Source organism: Cetorhinus maximus, chromosome 11 (genome assembly GCF_964194155.1).
Source record: "Cetorhinus maximus chromosome 11, sCetMax3.hap1.1, whole genome shotgun sequence".
NCBI lineage: Eukaryota > Metazoa > Chordata > Chondrichthyes > Lamniformes > Cetorhinidae > Cetorhinus > Cetorhinus maximus.
The window spans coordinates 124,234,958-124,257,229 of NC_135889.1; the positions used below are offsets into that span (position 1 = coordinate 124,234,958).

Below are 22,272 nucleotides of genomic sequence, written 5' to 3' on the forward strand. Positions count from 1 at the left end.
CACCCTAAGGTTCTAAAAGAGATAGCGACAGAGATAGTGGATGTGCTGGTTATGATTTTCATAAACCCTTTGGTTCGGGAATGATTCCTTTAGATTGGGAATGTTACACTGCTTTTCAAGAAAGGAGGGAGAGAGAAAACAGTGAACTACAGGCCAGTTAGTCGAACATCAGTTTTTGGGAAAATGCTAGAACCTATCATTAAGGAAATTTCAACAATGCACTTCAAAAAGCATTATATAATTAGATCAAGTCAACATGATTTTACTAAAGGGAAATCCTGTTTGACAAATTTAGAGTTTTTTGAGGATGTAACTAGTAGGTTAGGGGAACTAGTAGATGAAGGACACCTGGATTTCCAACAGACATTCAATAAGATGCCGCACAGAAAGTATTAACATATATAAGAGGCAAGTTAAGGGCTTATGGAGTTGGGAGTAATATTTTAGCAAGGATCGAGGGTTGATTAACAGATAGAAAGCAGGGAGTGGACATAAATGGGGCTTTCCCAACTTGGCAGGCAGTGAAAAGTGCAGTGCTGTGATAATCAGTGCTGGGGCCTCAATTATTTATAATCTATATTAATGACTTCGATGAAGAAACAGAGAGTAATATAATGATACAAAGCTAGTTGGGCACGGAACCTGTGGGGAAGAAACAGAGAGACTGCAAAGAGATTATAGACAGGTTCAATGAGTGGGCAACAAGATGACAGATGGATTATAATGTAGGGAAGTGTGAAGTTATTCACTTCGGTCATAAGGATAGAAAAACAGAATTTTTTTTTAAAAAAAGGTGTGAAACTTGTAAGTGTTAATGTTCAAAGAGGCTTGGACATGCTAATACAAGGAACACAAAGAGAGCATGTAGGTGCAGCAAGCAATTAGGAAGGCAAATAGCACATTGGCCTTTATTGCAAGTGGACTGGAGTACAAGAATACAGAAGTCTCGCTACAATTCTACCGGGTTTTGGCGAGATCACATTTGTGTGCAGTTTTGACTCCATGTTTAAGAAAGGATATACTCGCATTGGAAGCGGGTACAGCAGTTTAAAGAAGAATGAGGCACGATCTAACTGAAACGTACAAAATTCTGAAGCGGTAGATAGGGTAGAAAGCAAGAGATTGTTTCGCTGGTTGGGAATCTAAAACACGGGGACATGTTTTACGGTACACACAGGGAATCCAAGTTGCCAAGTGCTTTTATATGCATGTTGTAGTCCGGAACTATGGAAAGTTTATGGTAGAGACTCCAATTTTCTTTCCATCACATGGCTGATCGGAATCTCTCCTGCTCTTACCACCACCACTGGCGTATGTTATAAGGATTTACAGGTTGACACTCAACCTGTTTGGCTGCATTATAAATGCACCCTCCTTGGCCATCAAGCCCCAGGGTGGGTCTTGTACCTGGACCTTCCTGCTCAGGGGCAGGGACACTACCCACCACAAGGCCTCCTCTAAAACACACGGGCATAGTCTCAGGATAAGGAGCCAATCATTTAGATAATTGATATTTAAGCAAGGAAATACTTGCATTGGAGGTTCACTAAAGTGGTCCCTGGGACGAGTGGGTCGTCCTATCACGAGAGGCTGAGTAAATTGGGCCAATATTCTCTGGAGTTTAGAAGAACAATAGGTGGTCTCATCGAAAAATGAAAGATTCTGAAGGGGCTTGATAGGGTAGACGCTGTTTCTGCTGGTTGGGGAATCTAAAACACGGGGGCACAGTGTCGGGATAAGGAGCCGAACATTTAGGACTGAGATAAGGAGAAATTACTTCACTCAAAGGGTTCGGAGTCTTTGGAATTCTTTACTCTAGAGGGTTGTGGATGCTCCATCATTGAATACATTTAAGGCTAGGATAAACAGATGTTTGGTCTCTCAGGGAATCAAGGGGTATAGGGAGTAGGCAGGAAAATGGAGTTGAAGCCCAACATCAGCCATGATCATATTGAATGGCAGAGCAAACTTAACGTGCCACATGATATACTCCTGCATCCTTGTATTTACTCACCCGCCCACTGATACCTGATCAAATTCAGGTTGTTGCTCTTTTCTGATGCATTATGCCACTCTCAGAGCCAAAGTAAAGGGACTGTATTAATCATGTTGCTAACTTAAATCGAAGATGTTTAATCGACTTATCACGGATCCATCTCCCCTGCTCTAGCCGAATGAATCCATTCTGATCTTTATCCAGTCCCAAAAAATACCGTAGGCCGCATTAGTCAAACTGAAGAATGCTCGTCTCAATGCTTTCCACTGTCATTATTGTATAGATCCTCCTCTTACATGTAAACATTTAAACCCTCTTCTCTTGCAAGCATTAGACAGGAAGTGAATTTTGTGGCAAAATGGAAGCTCTGGACTAATTGAGAAGCATCGTTCAGGCTTTCAACAAAAGACAAGGTGAAATCTTGCTCTTCATATTGATAAAGCTGCCTTATTCCCCTTCAGCAGCTCTTTCAGTCGGACTGATCTGACCATGGAGATGGTGGCTGCTGTGGCCTTTGTCAGCAGAGTCCTCCAGAGCACGGACTTGCTGAGGCTGAAGCAGCTGTAAATCTCCAGCCACTCACCATGGGCTGTCCTGGCAAGATATTAAAGACATCACTGGTTTCCAGATAAATCATCTAAAGGATCAGGATGCCACTGCAGTCAAAAAGGTCATACACCAGCCAACGCATAAAACAGGCAAATCGCATTAGAGTCGTTTGTTGCGTCTAAATCCATTTTGACTCATCCTCGTTTTAAACCCCTCCCTGGCCACGCTCCTTGCTATCTCTGTAAACCCCTCCAGTCCCTAGAACCCTCCACGATATCTGCGTTCCTCCAAGTCTGGCCTCGTGCACGTTCCCCATTCCATTTGCTCCACCAATGGCTGCGCCTTCAGCCATCTTTGTCCAAGGCTCTGAAATTTCCCCCAAACTCTCTGCTTTGCTCTCCTCCTTAAACCATACTTCTTTGACTGAGCATGTTAGTCATCCCCTCCTAATTTCTCCCTCTTTGGCTCAGTGTTAATTTGCGTGATTATACTTCCGTGAAGCACTTTTGGGTGTTTTTCTATGTTAAAGGTGCTTTACAAACTGGAAGCTGTTGCTGTTACTGGATTGTTCTTTATGGCCTCTATGTTACTTGGATGAACAGTGACAACATACTGGAAAATGGCCCATCAGTTTCCCCATGGCAGGTGTTGAGCTTACTAATCTATAATGTACATGGTTCCAGCTCACTGCATTTGTTGAATTGCAATTATACAGCAATTCTAAATTGCTCCCCTTAAAACCAGAGTTTATTAATATTATCCCATTCGTTCTCAGCCAGGAAGATGCTGACTTATACCAAGATCCAGACCCGCAGGCACTGGCAGCCCTCTGGCACCTCACCCAAATGAATGCTGTTAACATGAGCCCTGGTAAGATATGCCATAGACTATGAGACCTACACAAGGCACTACAGTCATCCACGTTGACTGCCGTGGTTCAAGAAGACAGCTCACCCACAACCTCAAGGGCATTTGAGGATGGGCAATAAACACCAGCCTTGCCAATGATGCTCACATCCAATGAATGAATAAAAAAAAAAACGAAAGCCTCACTGACATGTACACTTTCCAACAGGAGTTGTTGGCCAGCAGGAAAGTTTCCTTTCTCCATCTCAGGTGCGCTCAGATCAATTGTGTGGCATTCTTCCAGTATATTTCCACTAGAACAGCAGCAACTGTCAGCTGTGGCAACACTCATGCCTCAGAATTGAGCACTTAATCTAGACTGACGCTCCCAGCACTGCACCTTAGGATGTGCCATCTTTTAGATGAGACATTACACCAGGGCTGGGTCTCTGCTCACAGGTGGGTGCTAAATATCCAATGGCACAATTCAAACAAGAATATGGGCATTCTCCCCAGTGACCTGTTCAATATTTATGCCCCTAAATAACTAAAAAAAAACATGATCTGGCCATTTATCTCATTGCTGTTTGTGGGACCTCGCTGTGTACATGTTGGCTGCCCCTTTTCCTATATTACAACAGTGAACACCTTTTGAAGTATCAAAAAAATAAAGCACTTTGGGATGTCCTGGAGTCGTGAAAGATGGAAATTCTGTTATAATGTATTCTGTTACTTGCTCCAGCAAGACCCAGGCTCTGCTTTCATAAAACATAAAATTCCACTTCATACTTTGGAAGCCTCAGCATGTGTTCTTACGAGGAGATCAATCTTTGTTGTTGAAGGATGATGACAGTTTCTTGTTGACAACCATTTTATGTTGAAAAGATTGATTTGACTAGTTAAGACTGCCCTCTCCTGACTGTGAAACAGTAATGTCACTAATCAGAACAATCTCCAACAATCCTACTCCAGCCAGGAATGGATTCAGTTTATTGCAAGTCAAACAGATTGCTTAGAATTACATGGAATTTACAGCACAATAACAGATCATTTGGCCCAATCGGTCTATGCCATGTTTATGCTCCACACGAGCCTCCTCACACCCTTCTTCATCTCAACTGATGCTTCTATTCCTCTATCCATCATGTGTTTACCTAATTTTACCTTAAAAGTATCTATTCTATTCTCTTCAAGGACTTCCTCTCGCACAAGTATCACACTCTATCCACGCTCTGGGTAAAGATGTTTCTGCTGAATTCCATATTCAATTTATTAGTAACTATTTTATATTCATGAACCCTCGTTTTGGGCTCCCCAGCAAGTGATATACCTTCTCTATGTCTATCCTAAGAAATCCTTTCATAATCTTAAAGACCTTTAGAAATAACTGGGTCAAAATCCTGGAACTCCTTAACAGCACTGTGGGTGTACCTACACTACATGGACAGAAATGCTTCAAGATGACACCTCACCACCACCTTCTCAAGGGCAATTAGGAATGGGCAACAAATGCTAGCCCAGCCAGCAGTGCCCACATCCCATGACCTCAGTCAGCTGTTCTCTCCAGTAAATAGTCCAGCCTCTTCAATCTTTCCTAATAATTATAACTATAATGTTATAAGTGTTAGCTATACTGGTGTGTAAACGTATGTAATGTCACTCTCTCATGGATCAGGTCAGGGTTCACAGCAACATTATAGGAGACTCTCTACTCAGAGCTAAAGCTTTGATGTTTCTTGTTCCAACAGATCCAAGTAATGAGCAATAGTGGCAGGAAGTAAGAAAGTGTATTGTGACAAGAAGATGGAAGCAGGCAGGGCAAGTGTTCTGTGTGGCTGAAAGATCAGCACCTTGAAAGTCGATAGACTGCAGTCCCAACCAGGAAAAGAGGCCAAAACCCTGTGGTGGGATTGAGCGCAGGAAGAATCGATGGGAAGAGTGGCGACAGGCAGACAGCTGCAGTGGCTCAACAGGGGAGACAGTAATGACGAGGTCTCGCTGAATGAGTACAGTTGACCAGCTTATATCCGACTGGTTCTACAGTTATATCAGAAGCAGGATGGGAAAAAAAATCCTACTTAATCTAGGCGGTTTATGGTAGAAATTGTTTTTTGTTCATCAACATTACACACAAGAAAATCCGATTTAAAATCTAAATTTTTCCTTCATCAAGGAAAAGTCTCAGGTATATTTTGATTATCTGTCTGATAGTGTAAAGTGAGCGACAGTGCATCAGGAACCTGCTTTATATCTCTCTCAATTTTTAGACAGGGATTATTTTAGCATCTCATTTGATAGACAGCACCTCCAACAGTGCCTCACTCCCTCAGTACTGCACTGAGTTGTCAGCCTATAATCTGTGCTCAAGTCTCTGGTGGAATTTAACCCATAACCTTCTGACTCAGGGGTGAGAGTGCTGTCCATTGAGCCAAGGCCAATGAGGGAGAGTGAGCGTTGTATGAAAATTTCACACTCTGCACCCTCCCCTCACACGCCACCCCCCCCCCCCACCCCCACCACAGTGCACTTTACTAAATATCCAGGTGACAATATTGCCTATGTTTAAATGAGAACAGGATGAGAATAACTTTCTATGTGCAAGGGACACATTTTTGTTTACTTTGGCATTCTTAGGCTGCTTGCAAAGCCACCAAACTCCATTTCTATCACATACTGGGTAGCAAATGCAGTTGTGTCTAATTCTGTGCGTCCTTCAAGTCCGCTCCAGATTAATCAGGCAGGGACTGCTGTTACTTCCTACTTGCTTATACATATTGTGGGAAATATTTTCTCCTCTACAAAGCTTCAGATTCTTCCCTTGCTCCTCTCCCACCCTGACATTCAGTCTTCACATTCAGTGCAAGCACAAAGTCAGTTTTTCAGGGAGCTCAAGAAAAAAATACTTTTAAGAGCTTACCGATGTTTCTGTAGTAGATTGGCACAAAAACATTGATGACTCGTTCTATCGCAAGGAGGCCCAGGCAGAACAGGACCAGGGCCTGCAGACAGAAACTCCCTTTAGGCCACATGTAGGGCACAAGCAACCGCACCTTCTTACAGAAGTCTTTCCACGTTGATTGACTGGTGCCGTTCCGATTCAAGAGAGGCTGGAAAGAAAGCAAAGTTGTTCAGAGGCTGAAATTCAAAGATTTCAAAATGGAGACCCCAACTTTTGCCCAAGCCACCAATTATATAGGATACAGTTTTAGTCTCCTTCTCCAAGGAACAATTAGTGTTGGGTTCCTACAACACAGAAAGAAACCCACCTTTATATTTCAAAAACGTTATCCTTATTGCTATTTTTATTTTAAACTGGACATTTCTGCTGAACAAAGAAATGTAAGACGTCTGCTACAAGTAACCTGATTAGAGTTGGCCCTCTGTCTGGGAGTTATCCCCAGTAGTTTCAAGAATAAAATAATTATTTTCTAAGTTTCGAGGAATGTCACACCTCGTTTCTCCTAGAGAGCTATTAGCAGACTCATATCACAGCTGGGACTGTTCAGACCAATTGCAAAGAAAACTACAGAGATGGCTTATCAGATGCAAATGACAACTTTGCTAGTGGAGTCAGTGGGTCTGCTGGGACAATGGCTTCCCATACGCCAGACCCTCAACATAATGGCAACCCTTTCAACAACTAATAACTGAGACATCATCAGTCCTGAAACCAAAGCCAATTGCAAATGATGGATAAACATCGCTTTTGAAGTCATTGTGGAGAAGGAAGGTCACATGACCCAAGGCTCTGGCCTTATGGGCAGTTTAATATTACACCTTTGGTTTTCATAGCCAGTCTGCAGTTTCAACATCCAGTTGGTAAGCCACAAAGCAGCAGGCAGATCAAACTGCCCATTTAACCTGACCTCGCCAGAAGATTTCGTACCATTGCCTACAGAACTAACTCAATCTCTGCTCGCCTACTTCATCTGGTGACATCAGCCCCAACTAAAAAGCGAACCCTACAACTCCGGTCTCCAGCCAGTTGAACTCGAATGCCTACATGAAAGAATTCCTCATTGGGCTCCGGAACTCCCATGAACCAATATTCATTTTTCTGTGATACTTGTATTGTAAATCTCCTTTTCTCTATCCCTCCCTTTACGGTGTGAATGTGCAGAGTGGGATGTTGTGAACATTCTTTTGTGAGTTTTGAAAGTATAAAAATAAACTAACCTCTGAGTTCATTACTAACTCGAGTTTATTAGTAAAATTGGATCACAAAAACCAAGGGATTGGGAAAACATGCCACTGCCTATTCTTTAAAAAAAATTAATTCAAAACACCTTCTGCTTATGGACAGGTGGCAAGAGGAAGTCAGTGCAGTTTGAACTGCCCCTCTCCTGTCCATAACATTAGTCTAAGAAGGGGTGTAATGAAGGTTCACCAGATTGTTTCCTGGGATGAGATGGCTGTCCTATAAAGTAGATATTGAGTAGCAATGTGTCTATATTCTCTGTGACGTTTAGAAGAGTGAAAGGTGAGCTCATTGAAACGTATAAAATTCTATGAGGGCTTGGCAGGTTAGATGCTGAGAAGCTGTTTCCTGAAGAGTTTAGATGTTGGGGTCATAGTCTCAGAATAAGCGGTCGGCCATTTAGAACTGAGAATGAGGAGAAATTTCTTCATGCAGAGGGTTGTGAATCTTTGGAATTCTCTACCCAAGCGAGCTGTGGATGCTCAGTTGTTGGATATACTCAAACCAGAGATCAATAGATATGCTGCACCCTATCTATGCAAGGAGGCCATAACTGTACACAGTACTCTAATGTGGTCTCAACAAAGGCATACATAATTGCAGCAAGACTTCCTTACTTTTATACACCAGCCCCTTCACAATTAAGGCTAAAATACATTTTGCTTTCCTAATTACATGCTGTACCTGCATGATAACCTCTGTGATTCATGTATAAGATCACCCAAATCCCTCTGGATACTAACATTTACTAATCTCTCATCTTTTAAAAAATGTTTTGGTTTTCTATTCTTCATTTCAAAGTGGATAATTTCACATTTCCCCACATGATATTGCATCATAGGAACACAGGACATAAGGTTTAGGAGCAAGATGAGGCCTTGTGGGCCTTCGAGCCTGCTCTGCCATTCAATAAGATCATAGCTGATCTGATGGTGGTCTCAGCTCCACTTTCCTGACTCCCTTGTCTATCAAAATTTAGCCCTGAACAAATTCAATGACCCAGCCTCCACTGCTTTCTGGGGAAGAGAATTCCAAAGACTAACAACCCTCAAAAAAAATTCTCCTCATCTCTGTCTTAAAAGGGAAGCCTCTTATTCTTAAACTATGCCCCCTAGTTCTAGTCTCCCCCAACATCATCGTGCTGAATCACTTAACCAGTCCATATTCATTTGCAGCCTCCTTACATTCTTCTCATATATATATAATATATATTTATATATATAATATATATAAAAACAACAAACTGCGGATGCTAGAAATCCAAAACAAAAACAGAAATACCTGGAAAAACTCAGCAGGTCTGGCAGCATCGGCGGAGAAGGGCAAAGTTGACGTTTCAAGTCCTCATGGTCCTTCAACAGAACTGTTCTGTTGAAGGGTCATGAGGACTCGAAACGTCAACTTTGCTCTACATTCTTCTCACCTTACCATAGATAAATGCAAGTTCTTTTGAAGTGTGGTCACTGTTGGAATGTAGGAAATGCGGCAGCCAATTTGTGCACAGTTAAGTCCCACAAACAGCAATGAGATAATGACCAGATTATCTGTTTCAAGGTGTTGGTTGAGGGATAAATACTAACCATGTTACAGGGGAGAACTCCCCTGCTCTTCTTTGTATAGAGTCATGGGTTTTTTTTTATAAATGGCCATCTTAGGAGAAAGACGGGGCCTCGATTTAATGTCTCTGCCAAAATATAGCAATTGCGATAGTGCCCCATTCTTGGATTAGAATCACATCTGATCAGTCCATGCCAATGTTTATGCTTCACTCAAGTCTCCTCCCATCTTCTCTCACCCAAATCTCCCATTGTAACCCTCTATTCCATTCTCCCTCATATGGTTGTCATGCTTTCCCTTAAATGCATTGACACGACTCATTTCAACCAAACCGTGTGGTAGCGACTTCCACATCCTCACTAACCACTCTCTGGGTAAAGAAGTTTCTTCTGATTCCCCTATGAGGTTTCTTGGTGACTATCTTATTTTAATGATCTCTAGTTATGATCTTCTCCACAAGAGAAACATCCTCTCTGTATGTACTCTATCAAAACCTTTCACAACGTTAAATGCCTTTATTAGGTAACTCGCTCAGCTGTTCTATCTCCAAGTGAAAAAAGATCCAGCCTGCTCATCCTTTCTTGATACGTACACCCACGCATTTCCAGGATCACCCTTGTAATGCCTCTATATCCGTTCTATAATATGGCAGCCAGAACTGTACAGTATTATAATGTGTGGTCTAACCAAGGTTTGATAAAGGTTTATTATAATTTGCCTACTTTTCAGTTCTGTCAATCCCAAAATAAAACCTGGTGTTTGGTGTGTTTTTTTGATGGTCTTGCTAATGTGTGGTGCAACTTTTAGTGATTGATGTATCTGGACTCCAAGAACCCTTTGTTCAAAGCAGGCATCGCCAGAGCTGGTTCTTGGGAATGAGTTGGTCTGAGTGGATCAATCGTGTCAGTGGAAGAACATTTAGGGGACAGTGATCACTGTATCATAAGGTTTAGGCTGACTTTGGAAAAGGACAAAGAACAATCTAAAGTTTAAATAATTAACTGGGGGAAAACCAACTTCAGTGGTGCAAGAATGGGCCTGGGCCGAATAAATTGGAGTCAAAGGTCAACAGGAAAAACAGTAGCTGGACAGTGGGCTACCTTAAGAGGAGATAGTTCAGGTACAGTCAAGGTATATTCCGAAAGGGAAAGGTATGGCAAATAAATCCAGAGCTCCTTGGATGATGAAAAAAAAGTAGGAATTAAGATGAGGAAGAAAAAGTATGACATCTATGATAGACTACATTGGGAGCAGCTAATACAGTAGAACAAACTGAAGGAGATGCAAGTGAAGTGCTGCTTCACCTGAAAGGAGTGTTTGGGGCCTTGGACAGTGAGGTGGGAGGAGGTAAAGGGGCAGATGTTACACCTTTTGTGATTGCATGGGAAGGTGCCATGGGAAGGTGATGAGGAGTTGGGGGTGAAGGAGTGGACCAGGGTGTCACAGAGGGAATGGTCCCTACAGAATGCCGACAGGGGCTGTGTGAGGGGAAGATGTGTTTGGTGGTGACATCATGCTGGAGTTGGCGGAAATGGCAGAAGATGATCCTTTGAATGTGGAGGCTGGTGGGGTGAAAAGTGAGGACAAAGGGGACCCTATCTTGGCTCTGAGAGGGAGGGGAAGGGGTGAGGGCAGAGGTGCAGGAGATGGATCAGACATGGTTGAGGCCCTGTCAACCACAGTGTTGATGGGGGGGGGGGGGAGAGAGCGGGGGGCACTCTCAGTTCAGGAAAAAGAAAGACACGTCAGAAGCGCCGTTTTGGAAGGTAGCACCATCGGAACAGAGGCGACGGGGGCGGTGGAACTGGGAGAATGGGATGGAATCCTTACAGGAAGCAGGATGTGAGGAGCTTAGTCGAGGTAGCTGTGAGGGTCAATGGGCTTGTATCCATTACCAGAAATGGAGACAGAAGTCAAGGAAGGGATGGGAAGTGTCGGAGATGGACCATGTGCAAGTGAGAGGTGTCTGGAAATGGGAAGCAAAATTTTTTTTAAAAATAAATAAATCAACAAATGTTTCCAGGTCCAGACGGGAGCATGAAGCAGCACCAATACAGTCATCGATATAACGGAAAAACAGGTGCGAGAGGGGGTCTGAGTAGGACTGGAACAAGAAATGTTCCACATACCCAACAAAAAGACAGGTGTAACTTGGGCCTATGCAGGTACCTGTAGCCGCACCTTTTATTTGGAGGAAGAGAGACAAGATAAAGGAGAAATTGTTCAGCAAGAGAACAAATTCAGCCAGATAGAGGAGAGTAGTGGTGGATGGGGATTGTTTGGGCCTCTGTTCAAGGGTCCCTCAGACCGTTCTGGTGGGGGATGGAGGTGTAGAGGGACCTGATGTCCATGGTGAAGAGGCAGTTAGGGCCAGGAAACTTGAAATTGTTGATATGACGTGGGGCATCAGAGAAATTGCAAATAAAAGGTGAAAGAGGCTGGATAAGGGAGAGAGAATGGAGTCAAGGTAGGAAGAAATGAGTTCCATGGGCCAGGAACAGGCTGACACGATGGGTCTACCAGGACAGTCCTGTTTGTGGATTTTGGGAAGGAGGTGGAAGCGGGCTGTGCTTTGGGAGACTAATAGATTGGAAGCTGTGGAGGGAAGATCTCCAAGAGGAGATGAGGTCAGTGCAGTTCTGGAAACAATGGCTTGATATTCGGTGGTGAGGTCATGGTCCGGGGGAGGTTGGAAGAAATGTCTGACTCATTCCTCAGGGCAATGCTTTGACCAGTCATGGTCAGGCTGCCCTGGTTTAAATTTCAAACAATGCTTGGCAGTCACCATCACTGATGCATTCTCCATGGCAACACCTCTACCAATCGGAGTCCACTTGCCAACCAATCAGAACTCTCTTCACATACAGTATAAACTGTTGTTTTCCCCTTGTGTTGGTATTCTTGTGAGGTGCCCTGATGAGCGCAAGATGAAAAGTTCCACATGTCTCTTTTTTCAGCAATACTCAAATGTTGTTCTACCAAACGACTAACTTGCTGGAGTTTTTTGAAGAGATGACAGCGAGGATAGATAAGGGTGATGCTGCTGATGTAGGCATTTGATGTAGCACCACACAACAAACTTGTGAGCACAGTTATTGCTCATGGAATAAAAGGAAAAGCAGCAATATGCATACAAAATTGGCTGATTGACAGGAAACAGAGTGGTGGTTAATGGATATTTTTCAGATTGGAGGAAGGTTTGTAGTAGAGTTCCCCAGGGGTCAGTGTTGGGACCCTTGTTTATTACATTAATGCCCTAGACCTTGGTGAACAGGGCACAATTTCAAAATTTGCAGATGATACAAAACTTGGAAGCATTGTGAACTGCGAGGACGACAGTTTAGAACTTCAGAAGGACACAGACAAGTTTGTGCAATAGGTGGGTGGATAGGTGCCAGATGAAGGTGAATGTGGAAAAATGTGAAGTGATTCATTTTGTTAGGAAGAAAATGGAGAGACAATATAAAATAAAGGGTACAACTCTGAAGGGGGTCCTTCTTAAATATAGGAATTTCATTAGCTATCCTTCAGTCCTCTGGCACTAAATTTTTCTGACAAATTATTAAATGTGTAGTAATGCCTCTGCTATTTCTTCCCTTGATTCTTTTAAAAGGTGTGGATGCAATCCTTTAACCTCGAGTTTGATTACTCTGTTCAACACACCTCTTATATTTTTACAAAATTTTAAATGTACTTCTCATTACTCACCCAATGGCATGTCTACTTGTTCGATCTTACCGGTAAACACCAAAACTAAGTCGTTATTTAATATTTCGGTCACCTCTCGCTCGTAACCTGTGGCATTTTCCTGCCTATCTCTTAATGGTCTCATTTCCAACCCAGCCTTCCTTTCTTAAAATTAATATACCTATAAATTATTTTTATGTAGCACGATAATTCAATTTCATAGCTCTTCTTTACCTTGCTAATTGTATTTTTTATATGGTCTCTCCTGTCATGCACTCCTCTGTTGTCGATGTACTTACCGTATGCCTCTTGCCTAACACTCCGTTGTTCCCTTATGTCTTTATTCATCCACAGAATCTCACCGGGGTTTAGTTTACTCCTTTCCATTAGTGGAATATGTTTTTCCTGCATTCTGTTAAACACCATTTTGAATGTTTTCCATTGTAGTTTATCATTATTGTTGCCATTCCCCACCCCCCCCGCAACCTCAAGTTCTTTTCTCAGCCCCTCAAAACCAGCTTTTCTTCAATTTATTAACTGGTTTTCGTCATGCTTTTGAGCTTCTCTATTATAGCTTAAAGGTCACGATTGCCTCGACATTAGCCTACTTTTACTTCTGTTCTCTTTTCTGCGCTGATTAATTCTCTGTTACTAGTTACCAATAATTGGCCGGCCAGCGTGAAATCGCAGTCCGGGGGGGCCGATCGTGTTTGGTCCTGTCCGCTCCTGGACCTGTCGATCGTGCACGCACGCCCAACCACCAAAAAATTCAGGCCATTTTTTTTTAAAAAAAACGTCATTCCCTAATTTGTCCACATATTTCTTCCTTCCTCTCCTTTCCAGTGGAAGTGTCAGCTTGGATTATGTGCTCAAGTCTCCGGAGTGGAACCCGAGCCCACTTTTTGACTCAGAGGCAAGAGTGATAAATAGTGAAGCGTGACTGCCACCTACAGGACACAGCTCTACAAAAGGACCAGGAGGAACTGGTGGGTAGCTCACCAAAACAAACACCGTGCAACAGCATAGAAAAGCTGAATGGCTCTCAAGGTGTAAAGTCAGTGCGATAAAGCGTAAATCTCAGGAAGGATTAAAAAGTATGCACCTTGCACAGGCATGGTCACACCTAGTGCAGTGTGCATCATTCTAGTTTCCCTAATACAGCAAGAAAGGAGGCATTGCTGAAGAGGTCAACCTAACTAATACTGTGCTTAATGGATCTGAGTTATGAGGAGAGGTTGAAGAGTACTTATTTACATTGAAGAGGTCCTGAGGGGGAAATTAAAGACTCTGGAAGTGATACTTTGAGACTGTGGAGCAGAGGGGAAGGCATCCCAGCACAAGTGTTAGGATGCAGTATCCAGAACTCTCTAGTGCTGACCCTGCCAAGGATCATGGGCTCAAATGGGGCTGGGTTCCTCTCGATCTACATCAGATGGGAGGGGTTTGTGCCTCTGGGAGTGGATGGAGCACATCTGGGGGCCCACCTGCCCAAGAGGTCACATAAGATGATAATGGTTGCCAAATTCCCTCCCTAACAGGAAGAAGCTTTTCTGACCCCCGTCCATTCTCTAGTACTAAAATTAAAACAAAAACTGAACAATTGAATGTTCAGGGTTCTCATCTGATTTCGCCAGACACGTGGGCCACCAGTCACTCCTCAGAGAGCCTAGATGCCCACTGGGAATTCCAGACCCCACCCACTTTGGTAGTAGCTGGCCTTAACTGGGTCAGGTGGAGGAACTGCTCATTTAAACCAAAGCCCTGTATATCTGGATAGCGAGGCAAGATCCTGGCCCTTCCCAGTGCACTACTGTCAGGGTTATTTTGAGCGTGCTGTGGGGATTTGGTCCCTTGAGGAAATTGATATATTGTAACATAGGGGCAGGAAGAAACCGTTCTTCAAGCCTGTTCTGTCGTTCAAAGAGATCAGGGCTGATCTACGCTTTAACTCCATCCACCTACCCTGGCTCCCAACTCTTATTGGAAAATCTATCGAACACAGATTTTAAAATTGTTAATTATATCACCATTTTTTGTGAGGGAGAGTTCCACACTTCCACCACCCTTTGCATAACAAAGTGTTTTCCAACTTCCCTCCTGCCTCTGATTTTAATTAGTTAAATCACTGCACTCCCTTGTTCTAAGCTTGTGCCTTCATCCCCAAGTTCCCCATACTCCCCCTCACTCCCCAACCCACCACCAAAAGAAACAGTTTCTCACTGTCTAATCCTGCCAATTCTTTCCAAAATCTTACAAAAATTAAATTGTCCGTTACCTTGTCAAATTCCAGTGAATACAAACCCAGTTTATGTAATCTCTCCTCTCCTCAACCTATGAAGCCCTGTTAACTTTGAGGAATCTGCACAGCAGACCTTCCAAGGCCAATATATCTTTTCTAAGGTGCAATGTCCAGAACCGCACACAGGACGCCATATGTAACTTAATCAGGGCTTTGTACAATTGTAGAGAAACTTCCACCCTTTTACAATCTAACCTTCTAGTTATAAAGTTTAACATTCCATTAGCCCAATTAATCTTACACCTGACTGCTACATTTCAGTGATCTGTCTACACACACCCCTAAATCTCTTTGAACCTCCACTGCTCCCAGCTTATCACTTAAACTGAATCCCTTTAATATGTTCAAGGTTGCTGCAAATCTGGACCTGGGGTTGAAGGTACAAGTTTAGAACAGGGAAGGTGTAGTGATTTAAACTTAGTTTACACGACAGGCATTGAACGTGAGGCACGGACTATCTAATATTTTCGCTTTTCTGAAGAGCCAGTGAATGGTAGAGCTATTCCCAGTCCTTCGTGTTTTTATGTTCCCCAGGCAATAACAGAATCTTATTCTCCTCTTTTATAAAAGGACTCACCATGACCCTTCCCTCCTCAGTTATTCCTGTAATATCGCGTTGGGGGAAACTTGTTCTTGGAGAGGAGGGTCTGTTCAGTTCAGCAGAGGGAGTGAGGGGGGAAAGCAGCACTTCAGATAGGCCCAGAGGCAGCTGACAATGGAAATGCACACTGTCAGCTGAATCCTATAGTACTGCACACTCAGCAGGAATTATGTGTTTCTAGGGCCTAGTGACTCCAGCTTGGCTGGCTCCCAGGTCAGACAATCGAGCTATTTCCACACCCCACCAACCAACAATAAAATCAACTGGGCCCCCCAACACTGAAAATGAAATGAGGCTCCCCCTTCACTGATATCACCAGAGTAGCTGAGAAGAAAACGAGGCCTAAAATGGAGGAAAGATAAAGTAATTTGTAAACAGGTAATGTAATCTGTGACTGTACATATTTTCTAAAGCACGGATTAGATTGATTTGGTGGAGGGGGTGGTTGCTGGAGAATCTCTGATTAGGATGAGGAGCCTTTAGCCTTCCCTAAACATGGGTGGGTATTTGTGAAATGGGAGTTTAGTTCTTTAATTATCTGAAAGCAATGGCTTCTTCTTGCACCTGGTATTGAGTTTGTTTTTCAGGAATGGTGGAGGGGGGAAGAGAGGGAAAGCCTCCTTTTTTGCCAAAAGAAAAGGTTTTGGATTCTGCAAGTCCTTGCAGCAGTTCTACTCTCCTGCGATTCCATTACAATGGCCCCCTCTCCCTGCTATCAAAAGCTCCTCAAAACCTAGCCAATGCTTCTGGCATACCTCTTGCCATTTCTCCTTACACCTTCTCTTCAATTACCTCTGAAGTGACTTAGGACAGCTTTCTTTTTAACTAAAAGTCATACTCTTTTGTATTCTGGTTCTGAGAGTGGGGGTTTGGGGTGCAGCGGGCAGGGATTGGGCAGAAGAGAAGATGAATTAAAAGAAAATTGGCATAACTAGTGACGCTCAACAGCAGTGACTGAGACAGGCCAGCTGAGAATCCCCTTTACTCTAATGTTACTAAACAGGCTGCATCATGGATAGTGGCGATAGTACAAACCTTCCATTTTGTCAAGTGTGAAGTACTTCACATGATTTTTCAACCAGACTGATTTTGCGAAGGAGAAGCAGGGGGAAAAGTTACTCAATATTCTCAGCTTCTTAGCCCACCACCAACACATTTTTTTCATCGAATTGTTACAGCGCAGGAGGCTGCCCTTTGGCCTGTTGTTGCCCATGCTGACTCTCTACATGTGCAATTCATATAATCCCACTCCCTGCCCTTTCCTCATGGGCCTGTAAATCTTATTCATCAAAGCATTATCCAATTGTCTTTTGAAATCCACAATTGAATCAGCCTCCGCCACATCTTAGGCAGCTCACCGATTCCAGATCCTAACCACCGGCCGCATAAAAAAAACAAGATTTTCCTCATGTCGTCATTGCTTCTTTTGCCAATCATCTTAAATTGATGTCCTATGTTTCTTGTTCCTTCTGCCAATGGAAACAGTTTCTCTCTATCTATACTGTGCGGGACCATCATGATTGTAAACACCGCTATCAACTCTCCCAAACCAAGGTGAACAGCTCCAGCTTCTCAACTCTGTTCACATAACTGAAGTTCCACATCCCTGGAACCACTCTCTTGAATGCTTTCTACACCATCTCTAAAACCTTCACATCCTTCCTACAGTGTACAGAACTGAACTAAATACTCTAGTTGAGGTAGAACTATTGTTTTATACAGGTTTACAACAATTTATGTTTATATAGCACCTTTAACATAAAGGTGTTTCACAGGAGCATTATAAAACAAAGTATGACACGAAGCCACATAAGGAGCAAAAACTTAGTCAAAGAGGCAGGTTTTAAGGGAGTGTATTAAAGGAGGAAAGCAAGGTAGAGATGCGGAGAGGTAAACTGAGGGTATTCCAGAGCTTGGGGCCCAGACAGCTGAAGGCTCGGCCACTAGTGGTGGAACATTTAAAGTTGGAGATGCACAGGAGGCCAGAATCAGTGGAGCACAGATGTGTGGGTCTGGAGATAACAGAGACAGGGAGGGAATTGTTTACCCTAACTTCACACTTCTCAGCATTAAACTTCATCTGCCACTTGTCTGCCTATTCCACCAGCCTGTCTATGTTCTCTTAAAGTTTCCGTGCTGTACTATTCTATCCTTCTCACATTTCACAATATTGCCAAGTTTGGTGTCATCTGCAAATTTTGAAATTGTGCTCTGTACAACTAAGTTTAACTAATATATATCAAGAAAAGCAGCAGTCCTAACATAGATCTCTGGGGCTTCCCGATATATATCATCCTCCAGTCTGAAAAACAGCCATTCAACATTACTCTGCTTCCTGTCACTCAGCCAATTTCGGATCCATGCTGCTACTGTCCCTTTTATTCCACAGGCTCTGCCTTTAACAAATCTGTGCTGGCTTTCCTTAGTTAATCCAGATTTGTCCAAATGACTATTAATTTTGTCCTGAATTATTGTTTCTAGAAGCTTTTCCCCACCACTGAGGTTAAAGTGACTGGCCTGTAGTTGCTGGGCTTAACCTTACACCCTTTTTTGAACAAGGGTGTAACATTTGAAATTCTCTAGCGGTCTGGCACCACCCCTGTATCTAAGCAGGATTGGATGATTGTGGCCAGTGCCTCCATAATTTCCACCCTTACTTCCCAACGATATCCTTGAATGCATCTTACCCAGTCCTCATGCCTTTTTAGGTACAGCCAGCCTATCTAATTCTACCTCTTTCTCAATTTTTAAGCCCATCCAGTACCTCAGCCACCTCCTCTTTCACCATGACTTGGGCAGCACCTTCTTCCTTGGTAAAGACGGATGCAAAGATCATTTAGTATCTCAGCCATGCCCTTTGCCACCATATGCAAATCCCCTTTTTGGTCCCTAGTCAGCCTCACTCCTCCTTTTACCACCCTTTTACTATTATCATGTCTCCAGAAGACTGTTGGGTTTCCTTTTAGGTTAGCTGCCAGTCCCTTCTCATACTCTGTTTGCTTCTCATTTGTTTTATCCCTTTCGCTCTGAACCTACTATATTCGGCCTGGTTAAAAGCAAAATACTGCGGATGCTGGAAATCTGAAACAAAAACAGAAAATCCTGGACAAACTCAGCAGGTCCAACAGCGTCTGTGGAGAGAAAAAAAAACAGAGTTAACATTTCGAGTCCTAATGGCTCTTGAAGAGTCATAAGGCCTCGAAACATTAACTCTGTTTTCTTTCCTCTCCACAGATGCTGTTGGACCTGCTGAGTTTTTCCAGCATTTTCTGTTTTTATATTCAGCCTGGTTCTCAACTGTATTATCCACATGACATTTGCCATATGCACTTTTTTTCTGTTTCATCTTACTCTCTATTTCTTTCGTCATCCAGCAAACTCCAGATTTCTTTGCCTTACCTTTCCCCCTCGTGGGAATGTACTTTGACGGTACCTAAACTCTCTCGCTTCTTTAAAGGCAGTCCATTATTCTGTTACAGTTTTGCCTGCCAATCTTTGATTCCACTTTATCTGGCTCAGATGTGTTCTTAGCTCATTGAAGTTTGCCCTCCCCTAATTAATTACTTTTACTCTGGATTATTCCCTGTCCTTTGTCAGAGCCTTATGATACTATGATCACTGTTTCCTAAATATACCCCAACTGACGCTTGATCCACTTGACCAACCTTGTTCCTCTCAGTACCAAATCCGCAATGCCTCCTTCCTCCTTGGACTGGAAACGTACTGATGTAGAAAATTTTTCAAAACACGCCCTAGAAAATGTTTTCCCTCTCTGCCCTTTACACTGTTACAAGCCCTTGTGACACCCACATCCCATGAAAGAATAAAAAGAAAACTTGGAAGGGGTGTGGGTACGAGGAGCTAATATTAGGAAAAACAAGGTGCACAGAGAATTGGGAGAGACAGATAGCACTAGGGTAGGAAATGAAGTATTAGGAAGGATCAGAGTGAGTGATAGGGAATGTAGTAACGTCTAAATTACGGGTTTACTATGCGTGTATTTGAATGCACGGAGTGTGGTAAATAAGGCTGGGTAAGCTGTAGACCCAGATAGTCACTTAGAAATATGGTGTGGTGGTTACAATGGCGATCTGGCTCAGCAAAGGGCAGGTCTGGGTACTAAATACTCCTAGATACAGGGTGTTCAGAAAAACTAGGGAAGGAACAAAAGGAGGATGGTTAGCAGTACTGATTAAGGAGGACCTTATTCTTTCGAGTTATCAACAGTCACAGATTGCAACTCTTTCGAGTACATTCACAGTTCTTGGTTTCCAGGAGTGGGACATGAACCCACAACCCTCTGATTCAAAGGCGAGGGTGCTATGAACTATAGTGCTTCAGAAAACAGATATCCTAGGTGAGTCAAGGACAGAATCTATTTGGTCAGAACCAAGATGAGTTGCACCTGATCAGAGCCAGGACTAATGACCTTGCAGGGTGATTTGCTAGTGCTACTGGGGAGGGTTTTAACTAACTCCAGAGGCTTGAGCACATAGGCCAATGCTCCCAATGCAGTACTTGGGAGTGCTGCTGTCTGAGGTGCTGCCTTTGAATAAAGCATTGAATCAAGGCCCTGCCTTCCCCCTTAAGTGGACTTAAAAGATCCCATAACATTATGTTGAAGGGGAGCAGTGGAGTTCCGCACTGGAGTGACAGCCTCTGGAGTCTCTAGAGTAAGACTTAAACCCATGACTTTCTGACTCACAGGTAAGATGCACTGAGCCACAGCTGACACCTGCAAGGATTCTTTGCCCACTGGCTGTCCTTGATAGAAAGTGTACAAGATGGGGCTTCGATCTTGACGGTGATGTCCTCTATGGTCAAGTTGTCTGCTGATTCTCACTCAACTTAACAGATGTGACTGGCACCAATGGAATTGCAACCCAGCAAAAGAGAAGCAAAGCCTTCGTGAAATGAGGGGAGGAAAGCATAAGGCTGACTGAGACTGGGGCCAAGCCTGCCTTTCAATATTCTCTAATACGTTAGCCATATGCCAGGAACTGGGATTCCTGATATGGTCCTTGCATTTTGAATTTGTAAACAAAAATTAGCAATAGATACCATCACTTGGCATGCGATGTCAACATTTGTATGGTGTATGCATAGGAATTTTAACCTTTTGTACTTCGGTTAGTACAATGTTGATAAAAATGATAAAAAAGCAGTGTGCGTGTTTATAGATCATCGTGATTGCTTCACTTCCATAAAGAATGGTGGTAGATATGTGTTAAGCAAATACACATCTATATTGTGAGAGAGGTGTTTTCTACCAAAGGTATGATTAGAATGATGTTGCCGTAGCCACACCTTTGGCTTTTCAGCAATTTCCATGGGCAAGGAATGTAGTTATTAATCTTTGCTATATGTTGGCTGATAACTGTAGCACTGACCAGGAAAACCTGCTGAACAAGGCATTTGGTAACTAATGACTGCCTTTACAGGTCCTATACATCAAAAATGCTAGCATTCCCTTTACCCATTGCTGTGAATTCACAGTAGATTTTTTATTATTTATTCTTTCATGGGATATGGGCGTCACTGGCAAGGCCAGCATTTGTTGTCCATCCTTAATTACCCTTGAACTGAGTGGCTTGCTCGGCCACTTCAGAGGGCAATTAAGAGTCAACCCGACTGCTGTGCGTCTGGAGTCACATGTAAGTCAGACTGGGTGAGGGCAGTAGATTTCCTTCCCTAAAGGACTGTAGTGAACCAGGTGGGTTTTTACAACAATCATGGTCAGTTTCATGGTCACTGCTGAAGCTAGCTTTTAACTCCAGGTTTTATTAATTGGATTTAAATTCCACCAGCCTAGGTGGTGTGATTTGATCCCATGTCCCCAGGACATTAGCCTGGGCCTCTGGATTACTAGTCCAGTCAGACTATCACTATGCCACAGTACGAGGAACGCCAATGGGCTGTTTTATTGTGTTCTGCCATTTCCTGATATGGAACCCAAAACACTGCACACCAGAAGATTAACTTTGGATGAATTAAATTGAGCCTTCCCTATCTGTTAGAGGGATTCAGTAAGGGAAAGGTAGAGAATCTAATTCCCCTAGTGAGGCAAAGGGAACATAATCTTAAAATTAGAGCCATTTTGGAGGGAAATCCAGGCATTTTTTCAAACAAAGGGTAGTTGAAATTTGGAACACTCTCCCCCAAAAGGCTGCGGATGCTTGAGGTCACCTGGAGCTTTCAAGACAGGGATCAGTAGATTTTTGTTGGGTAAGGGATATGGAAGTAAGGCATGTTAATGTTGTTGAGGTACAGATAAGCCATGATTAAACTGAATGGCAGAGGAGGCTCCTGTTCCTATGCCTGCACCGTTTAACCGATTCAAAGTGGTGATATTAATCCCCACATGATGGGCAGCAGCAGGTTACAAATCACATGTCCTAACCACCACGTAAGCATCAGTCATCACTTCTATGGTGGTAGGTAGGATGCAACTGGGTGAGGGCCGTATATTTCCTTCCCTAAAGGGCATTAGTGAACCACCTCTTGGAGAAGTGGGACACTTCAGTAATATTTAAGTTGGG

General features: G+C 43.1%; 1 protein-coding gene across 3 annotated transcripts in view; it reads right to left on the minus strand.

Moving 5' to 3' along the window:
• Positions 1–22,272, minus strand: part of LOC144686895 (ATP-binding cassette sub-family B member 6-like) — a 213,843-nt gene that overhangs the window by 172,658 nt on the left and 18,913 nt on the right. For all 3 annotated transcript variants that reach the window (XM_078552722.1, XM_078552721.1, XM_078552723.1), the window contains exon 4: positions 6,309–6,498. In XM_078552722.1, the coding sequence (XP_078408848.1) occupies positions 6,309–6,498 (190 nt within the window). The remainder of the gene's footprint in view (positions 1–6,308; positions 6,499–22,272) is intronic.